Source organism: Delphinus delphis, chromosome 4, assembly GCF_949987515.2.
Source record: "Delphinus delphis chromosome 4, mDelDel1.2, whole genome shotgun sequence".
NCBI lineage: Eukaryota > Metazoa > Chordata > Mammalia > Artiodactyla > Delphinidae > Delphinus > Delphinus delphis.
Window position 1 is genome coordinate 2,468,682 of NC_082686.1, and position 22,585 is coordinate 2,491,266.

General features: G+C 44.6%; 1 protein-coding gene across 4 annotated transcripts in view; it reads left to right on the forward strand.

Annotated features, from left to right (window-relative positions):
* The window catches only part of HSF2BP (heat shock transcription factor 2 binding protein), a 77,428-nt gene extending 55,070 nt beyond the window's left edge, over positions 1-22,358 (forward strand). For all 4 annotated transcript variants that reach the window (XM_060009765.1, XM_060009766.1, XM_060009767.1 and 1 more), the window contains one exon: positions 21,683-22,358. In XM_060009765.1, coding sequence (XP_059865748.1) covers positions 21,683-21,891 — 209 coding nt within the window. In that variant the 3' untranslated portion in view covers positions 21,892-22,358. The remainder of the gene's footprint in view (positions 1-21,682) is intronic.
* The last annotated feature ends 227 nt before the right edge of the window (positions 22,359-22,585 follow it).

The following is a 22,585-nucleotide window of genomic DNA, read 5'->3' on the forward strand; positions in this document are numbered from 1 at the left end:
AGCAATAAATCCCAAAATAGGTACAGTTACAACTATAAATGGACCAAATGACCCAGTTAAGAGATAGTCATGTCAGACTGGATTTAAAATAATCATCCAGTTATATGTTGTTTATAAGAGATTCATTTAAAACAGAAGAATACATGAAGGTTGAGAATAAAAGGAAAACATACTAGGCAGATTCTCATCACCAGATTCTGTATCACCAGGATATAACATTTTGAACTTATATAGACACTTCCTAATATAGTCTCATAAATCCCCCATGATCAGGGACATTTTAACCCACTTCACTCAATACTTGATAACTAAAAAAGAACAAACATTCAATAAGGATATGAATGGTTTGAAAAACACAACCAGTCTGCCCCACTGGATGCATAGAAGACTCCAACTGTATACTTGTTTCAGTTACACATGGAAAATTTATGAAAGTGATCATTTTCTGAGGTTTGAAGCAAGTCTCACATTTCAGATGATAAGAATCGTATGGGATATCTTCTTTGACCACAAAACAGTGAAGGTGGAAATTAATAACAAAAAGAGAATTAGTAAAATCCTCCATGTAGAAATTAAGTAACCCATGAGTAAAAGAAGAACTCATAATAGAAATCAGATGTTTTGAACTGCATGATGAAAATACTACATATCAAAAATGATGAAATGCATTTAAATCAGTATTTAGTAGAAAGTTTATCAATTTAAAGAAGAAAGCGGAAAATGAATGAGCTGAACATCTACATAAGAGCTTAAGAAATGGGAACAACCCTGAGCAGCTCAGCAGCAGATTTGAGCTGGTAGGAAGAATCAGCAGACTTAACGCTAGGTAGAGGTTATCTGGTCTGAACAACAGAAACAGAAAAGGATGACGGAAAATGAGCAAAGCTCAGAGACCTCCAGGACGTCGTCAAGCATATACCAGCATAAGCACAGTATGAGTCCCTGAAGGAAATGCTCGAGAGAAGAAAGGGGCAGAAAAAATATTCGAGAAGAGAACATCTGAAAACATCCTAACTTAGGACCAAGAGAACATTTCGGAATCAGTGAAACACGTACAAGGACACCACAGATTGACAGCTCACTGCTCGTCAGAAACAGTGGCCCTAAAGCGGAGGGATGGTGTGTCCAAAGTCCTGAAAGAAAAGACCTTCTACCAAGAACTCTGTGTCCAGCTAAACTAGTCTTCAAAATGAAGGCGAAATACATTCCTGGATACGCAAAGACTGAGAGATTTTATTGCTAGCAGACCTTCTTTACAAGAAAGGAAGTTCTTAAAGCTGGGAGAAAATGACCCCAATGCATAACTCCAATCCAGAGATATTGGTGGAGGCCACCTTGCCGTGGGCTCAGTGTGATTCATGGGTAAGGCTGGTGTTTCAGAGGCGCTCTCTGTTGAAACTGGGTTTTTTTTGTTTTTTTTTTTTTGCTGTACGCGGGCCTCTCACTGTTGTGGCCTCTCCCATTGTGGAGCACAGGCTCCGGAAACACAGGCTCAGCGGCCATGGCTCACGGGCCCAGCCGCTCCGCGGCATGTGGGATCTTCCCGGACCGGGGCACGAACCCGTGTCCCCTGCATCGGCAGGCGGACTATCAACCACTGCGCCACCAGAGAAGCCCCGTGGTCTTTTTTTTTAAAGACAAATACCACACCTGTTGCACTGACAATCTGAACACTGGGCTAATGCAAAGTATTAGGAGAAATATTTAACCAACATAATAAAATAGTTATATTGAAAATCTTTGTAAATAACCATCTTAAATGTTTTGCTTTTTGATCACATGGTTATCATCATTGTTCACATAATAAAGATGTAGCTTACTAGAATCATGACCCTTGCAAGGCCACCTATTTGGCTAATAGGAATGCTGAAGATACGTAACTAAACTTTCATCAGCATGCAAACCTCTCAGCCTTTCTCTGTGCATATGACCCAAATATATATAACCAAATGCCAAATATTCTCTGTGATATAACCAAAGTCCAAATAAGAGCGTTGCATCTCTGTGTGAGATGATGGACAGCTGCACAGAAACTGAAGTGTTTCATTCATTCATTGGAGATGTGTTTTTGAGCACCTCCTACATGTTACAGGCGCTTGGGATCATCTGTGAGCCAAACGAGATCCCTGCCCTCTTGGAGCTTTCATTCCCGTGTGGAAGAGAGACAGTAAACAACAAGCAGACCAACCAGGGGAATTACACAGTGTGTCAAAAGGTGACTGGTGCCACGGGAAAAGAGACTGTGACACCACAGTGGGGTAGGGAGGTGTGAGTTAGAGGACGGAGGTACACTGGCCTCACTGAAAGGAAAATGATGCTTAAACTAACTTTAGAAAAGCGAGAGGAGCTATTCACAGAAGATGCTGGAGTAACTCAAAATTTGAGAAAAACCTAAACAGCCAAGCTTTGGGAAGGGCAGGGTGAAGCCAGCTGCAAGCTGGAGGATCCCTCTTTGCATCCTTGTGTCAGCACTCTGACCCGGCTTCAGCGACTGACAGCACAGATGAACTTCCCCAAGTGGCCAGCCACATAGCCACAGGCAGCTCTGGATCACACCTCATAGTTCTATGGCCCAGACTGGGAAAAATATTCCTCTTCAGCAGCTCCAGCCAGAACACACCTGGAGGACGACTCTTGTCTGGCTCAGGCCACGTGCCCTTCGCTGAGATCGTCACCATGGCACCGCCAGGCCTCACGCTGACCAGTGAGGAGGGTAGAAGCCAGGAGCATGCCAAGCAGACCTAAGAACAGCCCCACGGAAACCGAGTCCAGGCTAACTTTCCTAGCCCAGGGTCCAATCACGCCACCAGCAGTGAACTTGGGGACCCCACCTCTGCCTAGGCTGGTGAACAACCTGAGGAGTGTACAGAACAGGAGGTGCGTCCAGGCAATGTTGGGCCAGAGGTGGCCACTAACTTCTTGCAGGTCGCGGCAAAACGACCCAGACGCTTGGGCAAAGTGGTGGGGATTCAGAAGACCCTCAGAGACCCAGTCAGGGCTCAGTTCAGTGAAGAATTGGAAAGCAAATCCAGAACAGAGGCCGGAGGCCACGGGGAAAGCTAGAGAACGCATCAGTGGCCTGAGGGATACCGGACATCGGCTCCTAACACGCGGAGCAGCAGAGGGCGGCTCCTGCAGCACGTGGAATGGAGACCACGGCCAAGGGCAGGGCAGAGGCAGGCTTTCGACAACAGGAATTGTGTGGAGATCTAAGATCCGGTTCCAACCAAAAGGAAATGTATGGTCTAGGTGGATATGACCGATATTTATGAAACAAGATACCAAGAAAATGTTAGATCAATATGTCTCTAAGTAAAATGGGAAACCAAAGGCGGCAGGACTTGACGTGGGCTAGAGCGCAGCAGAAAGCTCCTAAGAGGTGTGGCCTGAGCTGAGCCTGCAGAGAGCAGGACAGCGAGGGCGGCCCAGCGAGGCGGTGCTCAGAGCCGCTGGGTCTGATGGCTCTGCGTGCCTCGCATACGGGGATGGTGCAGCGTTTGTCCTTTTGTGACTGGCTTGTTTCACTCAGCTGCCTCCATGTCCTCGAGGTTCAACCACGTTGTGGCAGGCTGAAAAATACTCCACTGTACGTATAGACCACAGTTTCTCTATCCATTCATCTGTCGATGGACATTTAGGTTGCTTCCGTATCTTGGCTATTGTGAATAATGCTGCAGTAAACATGGCTATGCAAATATCTCTTCAAGATCCTTTTTTCAATTCTTTTTGGATATGTACCCAGGGATGGGATAAAATCTTTCGCTCTTACTAGAAGCCTTTCTAGTAAAAAAAAAAAAAAAAAAAAAAAAAACCACGGAAAACTCTCAAATATTATTGACTTGACCCTTGGCCTTCAGGTCCAATAGGACAAAGAGGTCAGCCTCCCCACAGGATATTGCGGGGCCTGTTCTCTTTGATTAATCAAACCTTATGTAACAATTTTAACCAGAAACACAGTTAGCTGTTGATAGAATTGAGTGGTCAAATGACTACTTCATATCTTGAAGGATGTCAGAAAACATTTGGCTTACGTATGTCAAGTCCAACAAGCTGAGAACAATCGAAAATTTACTCTAGTCTGATAGAGGCATAATTAATTCATGGTCACAATTTAGAAAGGGGAGGTAGTTTATATGGAAAGATGAGTTTGGTGTGGGACATGCTCAGTTCGGGGTAACAGTAAAAAAAGAAAATATCTGGAGGGAGCTATCCAACAGGTCCTTGGAGATGAGAAGCTTGGAGTTCACGTGATAGGCCAGAGGCATGGGTTTGGGAGTCATTATTAGAGAAGTAACAGAACAGAGGACTGGGAGTGTGGAGACTGTCATGCAGCAGAGCTGGCCCTCCCAGGGCCATGGGGAGAGCCCTGAGCCCTGAGGAGGGGTCTCTGGGAGCCCGGAGTGAGGAGAGGCAGGGCGAGGGCAGAGCTGGGCCTAGCCCCCCTCTGGCAGTTCCCTGGTTTGTGGTTCTGGGCGAGTCCTTTAGATTATATGACAGTCAGGCTTGTCATCTACAACGTAGAACTGCAAATGTGTCTCTGCTTTCCTCAAAGGGAGGCCATGAGAATTTAGTGTAACAGTAAATGGAAATGGTTTATAAATTTAAAAAAAGGAGAAAATAGTCATTTGTGAAGAAAGGAGTCTAATAGTGTCAGATATATGTTGAAGATCAAGAAAACAGGAATGGAGAAAAGGCTTTGGTGATCTTTGAGAAGATTTTCTGTAGAGTACAGAATTAAGGACAAAGGAGATGGAAGGAGGGGATGGGGAAAGGAGAGCAGCAGCGAGGGTAATGCTGCTTGGGCGGGAGTTTGTTAGTGAAAGGGGGCTTCGTGTGTTGGTATTAAGGGTATTAAGGGTAATCAGGTCCTAATTTTCAGGTTTTGAAAATGGTGACAGTGACATCTGCTTCGGAGCGGTTACAGGGATTCAGTTAGTCCATCCATGGACACAGGGCACCAGCACAGTGCGTGGGGCTGGGGCTAGGCTGAGCCACGTGGAATTGCCAATATTTGTCCATTTTGGACCTATAAAAATGACAGTTTCACATGGTTCAGCTGAACACATTTTTAATAATAAGTGGAAATTGGGAACTGGGGATGTCATCAGGATAATTAAAAGCATTATTTTGGCCTCAAATAATGTTCAGTGAAAGTTGTTTTTTTTTTAAATGGAGTTAGCCATGTTTCACTTTACTTCATGGGATTTAAAACCTCAGCCAAAGAAGTAACTTACATGTTTAATTTTCAAGGCTGTGCGCAGAGTACTTAATTCTTAGGAAGACAGATTATAATTATACCATTCTTTAAAAGGTTCGGCATCGCCGAGGCAGGGTTTTCATCTGTGAGACGTGATAGTGGAGGGTTGCCTTCTATGTACTGTTTTGTCAAATATATGTGACTGGCTTCTTTTTACTCCAGGGGCCCACACCCACGGTGCTTCCGTGGTGAACAGCAATGGAGCACACATGGGTACAGCACGTTCTCTGTGCACTCGCTGCGTGACGGCCACGGGACCAAAGTCTGTGCTTACTGTGCTTTGTGTAGTCTTTACGGCAGGTATATTTTATACACAAAGATGCTAAGGCTCATGGAAGCGTAGGGCTCTCTGAGGCCACACAGCTAGGAGTGTGGTGCTTTAGAATGCGCGTGTAATGCTGTGGATGGCCACAAAGGCGTAGAACGAACAGCAAAACCCTCACTGCTTCTCCACTTGGAGATTTAAGTCACTGAGCTCTGGACCCAGGAGGGCGGTGGCTCTGTCTGAGGTTGGTCTCCTTACGCACGATTGCACGTGGGGACCTGGAAGTGACTTCTGAGTTCGGATTTGAATATCCTTAGGACCTGCCACTGCCTTTCAGCGGGCCCCAGTCTTGGCCACTGTTCACCACAGGCAGGAAGAAGGCTCCTTAAGGAGTTTTCTTGTTCTGTGGCGGGACCCTAGCAGCCCGCTTCATCCTCCTGAGTCACGGAGGAAGGACATCTGACTCTGGCAGGCTGACTTGACTGCAGACGGTAAAGAGATGTTGCCCCAGAGTGAAAAGGCAGTAACGGGTGTGAAAGCACTTTGTAAGGGGTGAACTGCTCGTCAGGGGTAAGTTGTTTTTATCATTATCTCCTTCTGGAAAGCATCAGGCCTGCACAGGGTGGCCAGTACTCCACTTGGTCCTGCAGCAGTTGGGGTTCAGTTCCTCCCACCTCACGGCTGGAGAGATCCAGTGTTTTCTTGATTCCTGAAGGAAGCCTGAGAGCCCAGGTGAACGATGGAGTGCTTGCGGCAGGCTTACGGCTTCTCCATGGAAACACGCGGGCTTTGAAAGAAGTTGCTCGTATTTCAGGGTAAAGCGTTGGTTCTCTAGCACCTAGAATGATGAGGTACCCGTGGGTCTGACCGAAGCTTTGTATTTTCATATGCTGTGAACTTTGTCAGTGGCTGATGGCCTGTTACCAGCATTGTGATATAAACACTGTAACATTTGAACACTACCAAACCCTGGAGGTTCAAATATTTTGAGTCCGATTTTTTTTTTTTTTTTTTTTTTGCGGTACGCGGGCCTCTCACTGCTGTGGCCTCTCCCATTGCGGAGCACAGGCTCCGGACGCGCAGGCTCAGCGGCCATGACTCACGGGCCTAGCTGCTCCGTGGCACGTGGGATCTTCCCGGACCAGGGCACGAACCTGTGTCCCCTGCATTAGCAGGCAGACTCCCAACCACTGCGCCACCAGGGAAGCCACTATTTCTCTTTTTAACAAAGTATTTCTTTCAGTGGTTACTCTAGGGTATAAGATACACATGTTAACTTATCACAGTTCACCTTCAAAATATACCACTCATGTGTAGTGTAAGAAGCTTACAGCAGTAGACTTCTTTTTCCCCTTTCTGTTCTCTTACAATTGTCATATGTATGTTGAAAACCTCAAAATACATTTTTGCTTTAAACAGCTACCTTTTAAAGAGATTGAAAAGATATGAAGAAAAAGGTCCACGATTTACCGTTTCTGCTGCTCTCATTCCTTTGTGTAGATCTCAGTTTCCACCTGGTATCACTTTAACATTTCTTGGGGTGCAGGTCTGCTGGTGTAGAATTCTCTCAGTTTCTGTTTGTCTTACAAAGTGTTTGCTCACCATTATTTTTGAAAGATATTTTTGCTGGGTATGGGACTTGAGGTTTCATTACTTTAAACATGTTGCCCCCTGTTCTCTGGTCCACATGGTTTCTTACCAGGAGTCTGCTGTCATTCTTACCTTTTCTTTCTACCTCACGTCGTTTTTCCCCTCTTGTTGCCTCTAAGAATTTCTCTTTATCAGTGGTTTTCAGACATCTGATTGTGATGTGCCTTTACCTGCTTGGATCTGTAGGTTTGTGGTTTACCTCAAATTTGAATATTTTAGGCCATTATTTCTTCAAAATGTTTTTATGTCTTCCCCCTCCTCTCCTTCTAGGACTCCAATAACAAGCTTGATATTGTTCCGCAGGTCACTGGTGCTTTTTGCTTTTTTTTTCTTTCAATATTGTTTCCTCTTTGTGAGGGCAAAAGTTCATCGAAGAAAATTACAGTATGAGGGAATTTGGTAGCTTTATGTTCTCCCTTGGGCTTGTGGCCATCCTCCTCCTCAAGAAGTACTTAGGAGCAGGCTGTCCCGGCATCCAGCTCACAGCGTCCTCTTCATGTCCCTGCCACTGCTTCTCCCCACACTGCATAATCACAGGAAACAGAAACAGCTGCTGGCACAAACCCTTATGTTTAAAATTTACTTTCCATAAACTAATCTTTCCAGAAAAATAACTCAAAAGGTAACTCTTGGAAAGATCTTTCAGATAAGATGCCTAAATTCTGTCAGGCCATAGGTGTGTGATATTCCTCATGGCTGAAGGAAGTGCAACAGCCAGTCAAAGTTCTAGCAGCTACACGTACTGAGCCCTCACTCTAGCCAGCACGTGCTTACGTGCGTTCTCTAGTGCGTTCTCGCAAACCCTTTGATGTGGTGTGTGTCCTGATTTACTGACCAGGAAACCAAGGCTCAGAGAATGTGAAATCCTTACTTACGCTGGGCAGTTAGGAAGGTACCACATTTGGTGTTCATATCCTGGCCCTCTGACTCCAAACCCCGAGCTTGTGTGTTTTCTCCTGGGCTATGCTGGCTTTATGATTTAAACCTACATTTAACTTGAAATGTGAAAATTGTGTGTGGCCTCCATTTAATGGATTATATACCATTTTGAGAAGTCTGTTTTCCAGTGGTATTGCTGTTATGGTTACTAACATCTGCTTATTTTCATGTATTTTGACATGTGTTGAAGTGGGACTCATTTGGTTGTGATTCAGGCTCTGCATATGTGTAAGAGTTGACCCATCTGCCATGCAAGTATATTTTAGAAAAGGAGCAAATTCCTAGCTGGGCTAAGTAACCCTTTTTCCACTTCCCTCTGTGTGTGATCTGTTGTCTAAAGTATTGTGTCGAGAAAGTTGAGAAGTGATTTTGGAAAGAAGGAAATGAGGAATCTGTGTTGGAGTGTGATCCAGAAACAGATGAGCTGATGGAAGAAGCCAAGATGCTCACATCCATTTGGAGGGAGTTTTAATTGGTAAAGGTTGAAGTTATAACATGATTTTGGAAAGAAAAAGTTAGAAATGTGATAAATGATTAGACACATTACGTTCCCAGATCTTTAAAATCCAACTAGAAACCACTTTCTAGGGAGCCTTTCCAGACGTCCCACCCCCAAGACTGATCATTCCTTCTTTAGGGTCTCATGGTGGATATTACAAACAGACTCATATTCGTACTTTCTTAATCTATTGCTTGTTAATAGCCTGGAACTATTTTATTGAAAAAAATCCCAGAGTAGTTGTGAGAGTAGAGACTAGAGGTTGTATTTCTTTTGTCTCCCACAAAGTACACTGCTGGGGCTTGGCATCCCCTCTGCAGACTCTGCCGCTGAGCTGGGGGCTTTTCCTGCTCCTCTGGCGGCTGGCGCCGCGGGCAGGGTGCACTGAAGCTTGGAGCACCCGGGAAGCTCGTAGTTTACAGGTGTTCCTCGAGCGCCGAGCCTGCCCTAGGCCCTGGAGGTTCAGAAGTGAGCAAGACGGAGCTCTTCCCTTGTGGAACTTATATTCAGGTGAAAGCCTTGACAACCGGCAGAATGGCGGAGATCGTGTAATACAGAGAAAGATGGGGTGGTGTGAGGGCCTTGAGGCACAAGGTGGGGCTGCTCTGTGGGCGTGTGAGTGCAGACCTGAGTGAAGTTGGGGACAAGCCATCAGAGTTCTGCGAACAGAGCAGCCCGGGCCGCGGAGGGGCAGTGGGAAGGCCCTGCGGTGGCCGTGGCCGTGAGAATATAGGGGTGAAGAGGTGGTGTGGTGGAGAGGTGCAGGGGAGTGTCAGGAAGGAGGTCAGGGAGCCCGTCGGGCCGGGTCCCCTGGGGCCTGGAGTGGGCTGTGAAGGTAGAGCAGGGCAGCCCTGGTCTGAGGGGCGGTCACGGGGCTCCATCTGGCTGCCGGGGCCGGGGCCGGGGGCTGGGGGGCAGGTGCAGGGTGTGGGTGGGAGGTGTGGCGGCTGCGGGTAGCAGCAGCGGCGACGGTGATTGACGTGCGTGGATTCAGGGTCCATTTGGGGGCGAGGGGGATATGAGGGAGGGCGGGCTGGGGTGATGCTTGAGTTTGGGGCTGAGTAGCTCGGTCCCTGGTGGTGCTATTAGGAGGACTTGGGGAGGAACCAGTAGTTTGGTGCGTGTGAAATTCGAGATGCCTGTTTGACCTTCAAAGGGGGGTGCGAAGTGCACGGTTGGGTTTCTGAGTCGAGTTCATGCAGAGGCTGGGGCTGGAGACCACTCTGTGAGCCGTCATGGTGTAAGAAGCACGTGTGGCCCTAGCCGTGGACCGCGTCATCCCGGGAGTGAGAGGGCCTGAGGACGGGCCTGGGCCGCTCCAGCGGCTTCAGTGCAGGAGGAAGAGGAGGGGGAAGCAAAGGAGACGCTGAGGGAGCACGACAGAAGTGGGTCGAGGGGGGAGAACCCGGAGGACGTGGTGTCCTCGAGGTCCCTGAAGACCGTGAACCCAGAGCGACTGTGTCACACGCCCCTGAGCAGCCGAGCTGCAGTCGGGGCAGCCTGCAGGCCAGGAGGGGAGAGGGCCCGGCGGGGGGGCGCTCGGGGGGAGCCTGAGGCTGGGTCGTCAGCGGCTCCTCAGCAGGGCTCACGATGAGCAGCCAGGTCAGTGCGGCCTGGCTCAGTCCACCCCGGGTGTCAGAGTCCTTATGCGGACGTGGCGTCGGCGTCTAAGGCAGTGACACCGATGTTTGGGAATGGCTCACAGATTGGCTCTGAAGGCAATTCCAGGAGGCATTCCAGAAACCTTCTGAACAGTGACGGTATTTCTGGAACGAAGCTGAAGCCCTCCCAGCTGACTGCTTCGGTGGAGAGCAGGCTCTGGGTTGTGAGAGTTCTGGAGCTTGGTAGGATGGTTCCTCTCCTTGCTCTGAAGTGCCCTGGAGATGCCCTGCCTGGGAGGGAGAGCCAGCTCTGGGAGCCAGGGAGTGGGCAGCTGCTGACCCCCAGGCTCTCGTGCCACGTTGAACTGCATTGACGGAGGGACCGGTTTCCTTCTGTTTGGTTTTGTTGCATTCAGTAGATTAGATTTTCGTGGAGAGGAATTAAAAATCGAATTATATTTTAATTGTTCTTGTAATTTAACAGGATTCTATGGTCAAACCTTTTGTAGTCACCTTGAAATGCGTGTCTTATCAAGCTCTCTTTTTATAGTTGACTCCAAGCAAGCCACAGCACGCTCGCCCTCCCTTTTTCCCTGCTCGCTCATCCAGATGACTGCTCATTTCCCCAGGCTCCCCAGGCGTGTAGGCTTGTCTTTCACCCGCTGTCTGAGGGAAGACAGGGCAAGGTGCTGGGCTCTGAGAGCTCATGCGCGGGTGGAGCCAGGCGGCAGGAGGGTGCTGAGATGCCCGCCAGGAGGAGAAGTGTTTGCTCGCTGGTTTATGTTAGAGTGCTAAAGGGACTCAAATGCTGTTTCAGGATGAGGCTTCTGTGGTGATATTAAATGTCGTGAGTCTGATCTGTCTTAACCGTGAAGGCTCAATAACTATCTCCTGGTTAGAGAATCAGAGAACAAGTTTTGGTTGATTTGTGAAGTTGGATTTCGTTTAACTTTGATGGGATTTTTTCCTTGATCCAGTGAAGGATCAAGGAAGAAATCCTTTACCACAGAGAAGTAATTGTAGAGAAATCCTCAGTGTCGCTTCTCTTACGAGTTGCATACGTTTGCATTTAGGTGAGGGCTGGTGGTGCTGTGAGCGCCGAGAGATGTCACCAGCTGGCGCTGGGGGGGCAGTGCAGGGACGGCCAGAAAGATGCATAGAGGACGTGAAACAGTAAAAGAGTTTCTAAAATGCTCACTTGTCACTTGGAACAAATAGTGTACACGGCACGAATTGAGTTACTTCTGCTTAGATTTTAGTTGATGACACTGGTGGCCTTAGAGATATTTGTACCTAATGGTTTAATATTCAAGGCACCTATTTCTTTAACTTAAGGAAAAAAGGCCTACAAGCAACAAAGGAAAACCAAGTAAGTATTTCATTTCTTGGCTGGCTGAGCTGCTGCGTGGCGTGTAGCTTATTCTGAAGGCATGTTTGGCATTATTTCTTCTCAGAATCTGTCCACGGTCAGACTTGGGTCTAACAGACAGTCAGTCTGGGCCATGCTCCCAGGAGCAGAGGCCCCTCTGCAGGGTATGAACCACGGCTCTCCCGCCTGCCTGGGAAACTGGATGCACTTTGCATACAATGGGACTCGTTGTGGTGCAGGTGCATCTCTGCGGACCAGCAGGCTTTGCACAGCACACGCGCCGGGTGTCAGGCGCAGTGTCAGCCGGTCTGCAGAGACTCCCAGTGAGCATCCGGGGTGCGCGTAGCCCTGGCTCTGGTTCTCTGAGGGTTACTGCCTTGTCTCCCACGTTCAAGAACTTGAAATTTGCAGGGAACGTGTATTAGGGTTCTCCAGAGCAATGGAACCAGTGGGATAGATAGATCGATAGATATGAGGAGATTTATATGGGGGCCGAGAAGTCCCATGATCTGCTGTCCGCAAGCCAGAGAACGAGGAAAGCCAGTGCTGTAGTTCAGTCCCAAGTGCAAAGGCCCAAGAACCAGCAGCGCCATGTCCAAGGGCAGGAGAAGATGGACGTCCCACTCAAGCAGACAGAGCGAATTCACCCTTCCTCTGCCTTTTTGTTCTATTCAGGCCTTCAGTGAATTGTCGACGCCACCCACACTGGGGAGAGTGACCTTCTTTACTTGGTCTGTGGATTCAAACGCTGATTTCTTCCAAGGAAACCCTTACAGACACACTCAGAAATAATGTTTTGCCAGCTCTGGGCATCTCTTAGCCTAGTCGATTTGACACATAGAATTGACCATCACAGAAGGCAAGCCTTAAAAGAACTGATTCGAGATGGTCCAGAGTACTTAATGAGATGCTGATGATAACTAACATTGCTGAGTGCTTGCTCTGTGCCAGGCCTTATCCTGAGCTTGTTACATGCATTTCACTAGATCATCCCCTCACCGGCCCTGTGAGGTCACTACTAATGCCACCCAGGGATCAAGTGGTCAGGCTGGGACCTGAGCCAGGCAGTGGCACTCCCAGCAGAGCAGGGGTCCAGGGAGGAGAGATATCCGTGTGGGCCCGAGTGGGTAGGCGGGGTGGACCGCAGGAGTTGGGGGGCCTGGGAAGAGCGTCTCTGGATTGACTTTGGCAAGTTGTTATTTTTCTTTCTCTCCCCCTCCTTGCCTTCTCCCCTTTCTTCCTCTTTCCCTTCCTTCCTTTATCAAAATCAGTTTAACAAGTGTAACATATTTAGAGAAGAATACACAAGACATACAGGCCAAGCTGAGAGAACTGTTGCGAGGAGCACTTATTAAAACTACCAGGCTGAGGAGTGGGAAGTCGCCAGCACGCGGGGATCCCTTTGTCCCTCCTGACCCCTGCTGCTCCCTCCTGCACTGAACCTGACGTCAGGGGAGTCTCATGTTTTGTGTCGGCGTCCTCATTTACGTTTTGTTTGTAGGTTCCTGGTGCTGTTGCCTGTTCATTGCCGTATCACCACTAGGTGCCTGTAGCACCCCCGCCCCCAGTTGTGACCACCAAACATGTTCCCTGCAGGGCTAAGTGCCCCACCCTGGTTGAGAACCACTGCTGTATAATATTTCATTATATGAGTTTATCCATTTACCATTTGGATTGGACACTTGACTTGTTTCAGGTTTGCGGGTTTTACAAATAATGCTGCACCAGAAATTCTTGTGCCTGTCTATGGTAATCGTGCATATTTTCCTGTTGGGTGTCTGTTTTAAAAAATTGAAGTTTCAGGACTTCCTTGGTGGTCCAGTGGTAAAGAATCCACCTTCTAATGCAGGGGACACGGGTTTGATCCCTGGTTGGGGAACTAAGATCCCACGTGCCACGGGACCCCTAAGCCCGCGCGCCACAACTACTGAGCTCACACGCCTCAACGAGAGAGCCTGTGTGCCACAAACTACCGAGCCCACATGCTCCGGAGTCTGCATGCTACAGCTACAGAGCCCATGTGCCCTGGGCCCATGCACCACAACTAGAGAGAGAAAACCCACGCCACAACTAGAGAGAAGCCCGAGTGCCGCAAAGAAGAGGCCGTGTGCCATGGAGAGGTCCCGCAGGCCGCAGCTAAGACCCGACGCAGCCAAAACAATAAGGAAAATAGATAAATAAAATAAATAAATATATTTTTAAAAAATAATGGAAGTTTTGATCTACGGAAGTGTGTCTTCAACTCTATAGCTTGTGCAGGGCTGTTTTCCAAGATGGTTGTACCCAGTGTAAATTTGACCTACAGCATGTTAGCCTTCTGCCTCCTTTCCATTCTCACCACCCCTGCTACTGTCAGCCTTCTTCACCTTAGCCAGTCTGACAGGGGTTATTTTATTGTGGGGTTTTTTTTCTTTGTAAGTTTATTTATTTTATGCTGTGTTGGGTCTTTGTTGCTGTGCACAGGCTTTCTCTAGCTGTGGTGAGCAGGGGCTACTCTTCGTTGCGGTGTGTGGGCTTCTCATTGCAGTGGCTTCTCTTGTTGCGGAGCACAGGTTCTAGGCGCACAGGCTTCAGTAGTTGTGGCACGTGGGCTCAATAGTTGTGGCTCACGGGCTCTAGAGCAGAGGCTCAGTAGTTGTGGCTCACGGGCTTAGTTGCTCCGCAGCATGTGGGATCTTCCCAGACCAGGTCTCAAACCTGTGTTCCCTTCATTAGCAGGCGGATTCTTAACCACTGCGCCACCAGGGAAGCCCTATTTTATTTTATTTTTTTAATTAAAACAATTTTATTCCAGTTTTATTAAGATGTAGTTGACATACAGCACTGTATAAGTTTAAGGTATACAGCATAATGATTTGACTTACATCCATCATGAAATGATTACAGTAAGTGTAGTGAACATCCATCATCTCATACAGATACAAAATTAAAGAAATAGAAAAATTTTTTTCCTTACGATGAGAACTCTTAGGAATTTCCCTCTTAACTTCCATATATAGCATACAGCAGTATAAATTATACTTACCATGTTGTACATTATATCCCTAGTACCTATTTATCCTATAACTGGACATTTGTTCTTTTGACCACCTTCATCCAATTCCCCCTTCCTGTACTCCCTGCCTCTGGTAACCACAAATCTGATCTTTTTCTATGGGTTTGTTTGTTTTTGAAGTATAATTGAGGAGACAGAATTTCTAAGATATCTTATATCTGAAATGTCTTTATTTTACCTCACCTATAATGGAGTTTGGCTGGGTATAGAATTCCAGGTTAGAATTACTTTTTATTTCTGAATTTTGAAAGCAACCTTCCATTATCTTCTAATGTCCAGTGTTGAGAAGTTTTGATTCCTGATTCTTTGTATATGGTGTGTTTTCCCTCTAGAAACTTGTAGATTTTTCTCTTTGTTTCACTTTCTGAACTTAAATTTTATGTTGATACGCCTGGTGTATTAGATGTAACTTTTATCAATTTTGCTGGAAACTGAAAGGGACCTTTCAGTTTAGAAACAAATCTTTTGATTCTAGGAATCTTTAAAAAATTATTCTGAATTACTGAATCATTATAGAGTGATCTCCTCCTATCTGCTGACACAGTTTTCTCTTTTTGGAATATCTAATATTTGGTGTTGGGCCTCTCTTCTTTTTCTCCTGTTGTTCATCTCTTTGCTTATTTTTTTTTATCTTTTATTGAAAATTCTATTGATGAAGATAAACAAACTTGAATAAATGGAAAGAGAAACCCTTTTTTGGCTGAGAAGATTCTATATTGTTAAGCTGACACTTTTCCCCAGTATGTCAAATAAAAATACTGATTGGGGAAGTCCTAGCCACAGCAATCAGATAGGAAAAAGAAATAAAAGGAATCCAAATTGGAAAGGAAGAAGTAAAACTGTCACTGTTTGCAGATGACATGATGCATGTACACAGAAAAGACACCACCAAAAAACTACTAGAACTCATCAATGAATTTGGTAGTGTTGCAGGATACAAAATTAATATACAGAAATCTATTACATTTCTATACAAGGAACGATAGGAAAGAGAAATTAAGGGAACAATCTCATTTACAATCACAGCAAAAAGAATAAAATACTTAGGAATAAAATGAAGGAGGTAAAAACCAGTACACTGAAAACTGTAAGACACTAATGAAAGAAATTGACGACAACACAAACAGTTGGGAATGATATACCATGTTAATGGATTGGAAGAATTAATATTGTTAAAATTTCCATGCTACCCAAGGCAAGCTACAGATTCAGTGCAATCCCCATCAAAATTGCTGATGGCATTTGTCACAGAACTAGAACAAATAACTTTAAAATTTGTATGGAAACAGAAAGACCCTGAATAGCCAAAACAATCTTGAGAAAGAATAATGGAGCTGGAGGAATCATACTCCCTGACTTCAGACTATATTACAAATCTACTGTAATCAAAACAGTATGGTACTGGCACAAAAAGAGACACATCAATGGAACAGAATAGAGAACCCAGAAGTAAAGCCACACACTTATGGTCAATTTATCTATGACAAAGGAAGCAAGAATATACAATGGCAGAAAGACAATCTCTTGAATAAGTAGTGCTGGGAAAACTGGACAGCTACATGTAAAAGAATGAAATTAGAATATTTTCTTATACCATATACAAAAATAAACTCAAAGTGGGTTAAAAACCTAAATGTAAAACTGGAAACCATAAAACCCCTTGAAGAAAACATAGGCAGAACTCTCTTTGACATAAATAATAGTAATATTTTTTTGGATCTGTCTCCTAAGGCAAAGGAAACAAAAGCACAAAAACCCCGAATGGTACCTAATTAAACTTAAAAGCTTTTGCTCAGCAAAGGAAACTTGACAAAATGAAAAGACAGCCTATTAAATGGGAGAAAATATTTGCAAATTATATGACTAATAAGGGATTAAATCCAAAATATGTAAACAGCTCATACAACTCAATATCAAAACACAAAGAACCCAATTAAAAAATGGGCAGAAGACTTGAATAGATATTCTTCCAAAGAAGACATACAGATGGCCAATAGGCCCATGCAAAGATGCTCAGCATTGCTAATCATCAGAGAAGTGCAAACCAAACCACAATGAGCTATCACCTCACACCTGTCAGAACAGCTATTATCAAAAAGACCACCAATAACAGATGTTGGTGGGGATGTGGAGAAAGGCGAATTCTTGTATGCTTGCTGGGAATATAAATTGGTGCAGCCACTGTGGAAAACAGTATGGAGGTGCCTCAAAGCTCAAGATATTGGGTTGGCCGGAAAGTTCGTTCAAACAAGCGAAGGAACTTTCTGGCCAACCTAATAGAACCAGCCCATGATCCAGCCATTCCACTCCTGAGTATATACCTGAAGAAAACAAAAACACTAATTCAAAAAGATATATGTATCCCAATGTTCATAGCATCATTATTTACAGTAGCCAAGATATGGAAGCAACGTAAGTATGCATCAACAGATGAATGGATAACGAAGATGTGGCATACACACACACACACACACACACACACACACACACACACACACAATGGAATGAAATTTTGCCAGTTGCAAAAACATGGATGGACCTGGAGGGCATTATGCTTAGTGAAGTAAGTCAGCCAGAGAAAGACAAATACTGTTTTATCACTTATATGTGGAGTCTAAAAAATACAACGAATGAATGAATATAGCAAAACAGAAACAGACTCACAGATATATAGAAAAGAATAGTGGTTGCTAGTGGGGAGAGGGGCAGGTTAGGGGCAAGATAGGCGTAGGGATTAAAAGGTACGAACTACTATGTATAAAATAAATAAGCTACAAGGATATATTTTACATCACAGGGAATATAGCCAATATTTTATAATAACTTTAAATGGAGCATCATCTATAAAAATTTGAATCACTGTGTTGTACACCTGAAGCTAATATTGTAAATCAACTATACCTCAATAAAAAAAATTCTTTAAATTTTAAAAATTTAACACATTGATTGATTTGCAGATGTTGCACCATTCTTGCATCCCTGGAATAAATCCCACTTGATTGTGGTGTATGATCCTTTTAATGTATTTTTTGTATTTAGTTTGTTAGTATTTTATAGAGGATTTTTGCATCTGTGTTTATCAGAGAATATTGGCTTGCAGTTTTCTTTTTTGTGTTGTCCTTGCCTGGTTTTGGTATCAGGGCAATATAGGCTTCATAAAATCAGTTAGGAGGCATTCCCTCCTCCTCAGTTTTTTTGGAAGTGTTTGCATCCCTTTGTCTTTCGTACCGCTTTAGAGAGATTTCCTCTACTTTATTTTCCATACTGCCTATTGAAGTCTTCATTTCTACTATCGTGCACTTAATTTCCAGCTGCCTTTTTATTTTTTGGAATTAAAAAACTAGCATCCCATTCTTGCTTAATGGATAATACAACTTTTTAAAAAATCTCTTTGAGGAGGAGATTAATAAAGTTTAAAAAAAGTTTTCTTCTCATTGCCTAGTCTTTCTTTTGTCCTCCTTTTGTTTTTGTTGAAAATGATAATTATCTTCCTCTCAGGTGTCTGGTAATGCATCGTTTTGTGCTTGTGTTTAAGGGTGGGATTTATAATGCCAATTGGAAGCCCTGAGCATGTGAGTGGGGCTTGTGAACTTCACTGTAGTGTGAGCTGGCTCAGCCATTCTCAGCCATTCACTGGGAACCCACAGGTCAGTATCTTTAGATGTTTCCTCTTGGGTTGCTCAGATTGCCCAGAGAAGACTCATCCAACTCTAGGAACGGAGGAGGGGAAGAAGGAGCATCTTAGAATTTGTGGGTATGTTTTAGCTTAATCCAATGTGTTTTCCAGACAGAACCTCCATCTTCAATTGTGCCTAATGTCGCCTGCTCCAGAGATTCTTTTTTTGAACGAATCTTAGTAGTTTATGTCTTCCAAGCAGTTTGTCCATTCCATCCAAGTTGCAAAATTTATGGGCACAAATTTCTTCATAATATTCCCTTATTATTCCTTTAATATCTGTAGGTTCTATAGTGATTTCTCCTCTTTCATTCCCCAAATTTGTAATCTGTGTCTGTCCTTTCTTCCTTCCCCATTTCCTTGTGTAGCCTGGCTAGAGTTTTATCAATTTTATAGATTTTTTTTTAACAGGGTCACCTTTTGGGTTTACTGTTTTCTCCCCAGTTGTTTTTTATTTGTCCTCATTTGTATTGATTTCTGCTCTTTATTATTACCTTCCTTTGGCATGTTTTGGGTTTGATTTTTTCTTTTTTTTTATAGATGAAAGCTAAGGTAACTAATTTGAGACCTTTGGTCTTTTCCAATATGAGCATTCAGTGCTATAATTTCCCCTGATAAGCGGCGATTTAACTGCATCTATAAATTATGATACTGTGTTTTCATTTTCATTTCATTCAAAGTATTTCCTAGTTTTCCTTATGACTTCCTTCTTGATCCATACATTATTTAGAAGTATGTTGTTTTATTTCCAAATATTTGGAGATATTTTCACATATTTTTCTGTTATTTATTTTGTATTTCTGTTATTTTCTGTTATTTATTATATATTTCTGTTATTTCTAACTTAATTCCTTGTGATCACAGAACGTACTTTGAATCCTTTTGAATGTATATTTGGTCAAGTTGGTGGATAGTGTTGTTCAGGGATTCTGTATGTTCACTGATTTTCTTTCTTTTTTAAAATCAGTAATGGAAATAAAAGCATTAAAGTTTCCAACCTCTGATTGTGAATGTATTTGCCTTGGATTTCTAGCATGTTGTGCTTTGTTTCTCTTGAAGCTCTGTTGTTAGGTACACGCCTAATTAAGACTGTCGTGTCTTTTTGATGCATTAACTTCTTTATAATTATACAGTTATAATTATACAATTATAATCCCTCCTTATCCATGGTAATATGTTTTGCTCTGAAGTCCACCTTGTCTGATAATAATATAGGCTCTGCAGACCTCTTTTAATTAGTGTTTGCATGGCATGATTTTATTCTTTTATTTTTAACCTGTGTCTTTATATTTATCTTGGGTGTCTTGTAGACAATGTATAATTGGGTCTTGACGTTTTGTGCATTCTCTGTCTTTTAATCAGTGTATTTATACAGTTTTCATCTAATGTATATAGAAATACAGAAATATTTCTAGTTGTTTCTTTTTTCCTCTTTTTTATCCGCTGTTGGATTATTTAATATTCTATTTTATCTGCACTGTTGGCTTATCATTTACATTTTAAAAACTCTTTTTAGTATTTTCCCTAGGGTTTACAATACAATCTTTAATTAACTGTGATTAATTAATTATATTAATTAATCACAGTTAGTTGAAGATTTTCAATTGAAACATTAAAAATCTTTAAATAACATTGTACTGCTTCAGGTATACTGCAAGAACCCTAAAGCAGTGCTTTCCCATCTATTAATCGTATTTATTTCAGATTCCTTTTCTAATTGTTTCTAAATCTGGGTTATCTCTGAGTCTGGCTCTGCTGATTACTTTATTACTGCAGTGGGGTTTTGTTTCCCTTGCTTTGTCATTGTAATTTCTGATTGAGTGTTGGGCATTGTGTGGAGGGCAGTAGAGCGGAGGTCAGCAAACTTTTCCTGTAATGAGCTAGCTATTAAGTACTTTGAGCTTTGAGCGTCATGTGTGGTTTCTGTTGCATATTATTCTTCTGTTTTGTTTTCTTTTAAGATAACTCTTTAAAATGTAAGAACCAACCTTAGCTCACAGCCTGTGCAGAAACAGCTCCTGGGCTGGATTTGGCCCTTGGGCCACAGTGCGCCAACCTCTGCAGGAGAGAATGAAGTACACAGAGAGTGTTTACACCTCCTGTTCTGTGGGGCTGTCGGTGTGGGCGTTGGGCTGGTGTGGGTTTTGTCACTGTGGTGACCTCTGTGCCGCTGGTTTCCAGTCTTCTCCTTCCTTGTGCTGCGGGTGAGGACTGAGTTGCCAGAGTCCTTTGTCAGTCTCCACCCCAGCTGCGGGCCTTCCCTTTGGGTCTGTGCCTCAGGAGGGGTCTCCTTCCATCCTCTTGCCCCTCCCGCTGCTGCCGTAGACTGCTTTTGCTAGGCCGCTGGAGGACGCAGGGGAGTTCTCTGTTGTTTTGGTTCGGCTCCCAACCACTTGCATCTGAGTGGCGCCTTCCCCGTGATCCTGTCCTCCTCCCTGTGGCAGCCGCTCTGCCTGTGTCTTTGGCAGTTTTTGTGCCAGAGCAAGTTTCATTCCCCTTCCCCCTAATAGGAGCACTTCAGCGGTCTGGGCCCAGGGTAGGACAGGGTTTTTTTTCCGCTTCCCAACACAGCAGTCTTCACTGAGCCCTGGTAGCTCTCGTTCAGTGGGGAAGGGCTCCGGGGGCCTTGGTGCTGTGGCAGTTCCCACTGAGGGTTTGCTCAGTCTACTCTCTCAGTCCACTTACTTCTTAAAAGGTTTTTAAAGTGTAGTGCTAAGAAGGAGGTACTGATTTTGAGTCTGGTTCCAATTACAATATCTAATCAAGAATCAGTGGCATGTTAAAGGCTCCCAGTAGAGAGACGTGGTGAGGAGAATTGGATCCCCGGTGGTTAAAGGTTATAACTTGTGTTGGGCCGTTGTTTCAGTCCAGCTGCTTTTTAGTGGCTGCTACAGTATATGCAGGGCTGCCAGGTTCTGTAACTCCAGAGAGCATTCACACGGGAAAACGGAATTCGCTTTGAGTGTTGCAGCTGTGACTTTGCGGAACTCAGTGGCCTGAAGAGATGCCATATCTGTATGTGGTCTCTCGGGGCTTTGCGGCACTTGGAGTGAAAAGGAAGTAATACCTCTCAAAGCAATCTTGTAACTGGGCAGAATTACAGAAAACTACATGAAAAGCCCTCATATTTTCAGTTCAGCATTTAGAGTTATGTGGCTGTGATATTTGAAGGTGGGATGTTACTAGAGGATGCCATTGTCACGCTCCTCTTATGAGCTAAGCTTTTACATCAGGAAGTGACACTGTTTGGGGTCAGCTCATAGTTTACTAAACTGTCACATTCAGAGGCCAAGAACCCCTGAGGGGTGGATTCTGCCCCAAGGTCCCTGTAGGTTTTATTCTAACCAGAAGTGTCACCTCTTTCCCCCTAGACCCGGACACAGAGGTGTGTCTTCACGTGCTGCGCCTTGTCCAGTCTGTGGTGCTGGAGCCAGAAGTCTTCTCCAGGACGGCCTCGGAGATCCGCAGCTCCCTGCCCCTGCAGCGCATCCTGGCCATGGCCAAGAGCCGCAACCCTCACCTGCAGGCCGTGGCCCAGGAGCTCCTGGAGGACCTGCGCACTCTGGAGCGTGATGCGTAAGGGTGCTCAGCGCCGGCATCCTCTCCCTGGGTCCCCACTTTGTCTTCTAAAGCCACCAGCCGTGTGCCATGTGTTACAGATAGCAAATGTGATGCCTAGAGACGGCTGTGTCCTGAGATGTGCCCACCTGACTTGCTCCTGGAAGTGAACGTGCTTGTGGGTGGTGGGTTAATTTTGCCGGAGGTGAGCCTGAGAAAGGGTCTATTCTTCCGTGAAGACCCACATCAGCTGCATCCGGAAGAGGGCCTTCTCAGAGTGGCTCCTGCTGCCCAGGAGGCCCTGAGACCTGTCGGTTCCCCCTAAAAGCGGAAGGTTGAATAACCGCCTACCCCGTTGGTCAGTGTTTTCCTGAGATACCTTTCTTGAAAAACAGTTCATTCGGCTCTCTAATAATTATAATTAATTCCCCCCACCAGTTCAAGTTTACCTTTAAATCTTTTGGTGAACCTGCTATTTCAGATGATATTGGACATTTTAGTTCTATATTTTTGTGCCTCTTTTATTTTTGAGTAAAGAAAGTCAGAAGAATCATTGGTGTGCTACAATTATTGTTTTCTGAAATATTATAAACTTGATGTTAGGAAGGTATATATTACAATGCATATGCCCGTGGTTGGTGGAAAAAACCCTCCTTACATTGTTCTGCGTCCTTTGGCTATGAGCTCAGGAGTCCAGTTTTTCTCTAACAGTATCA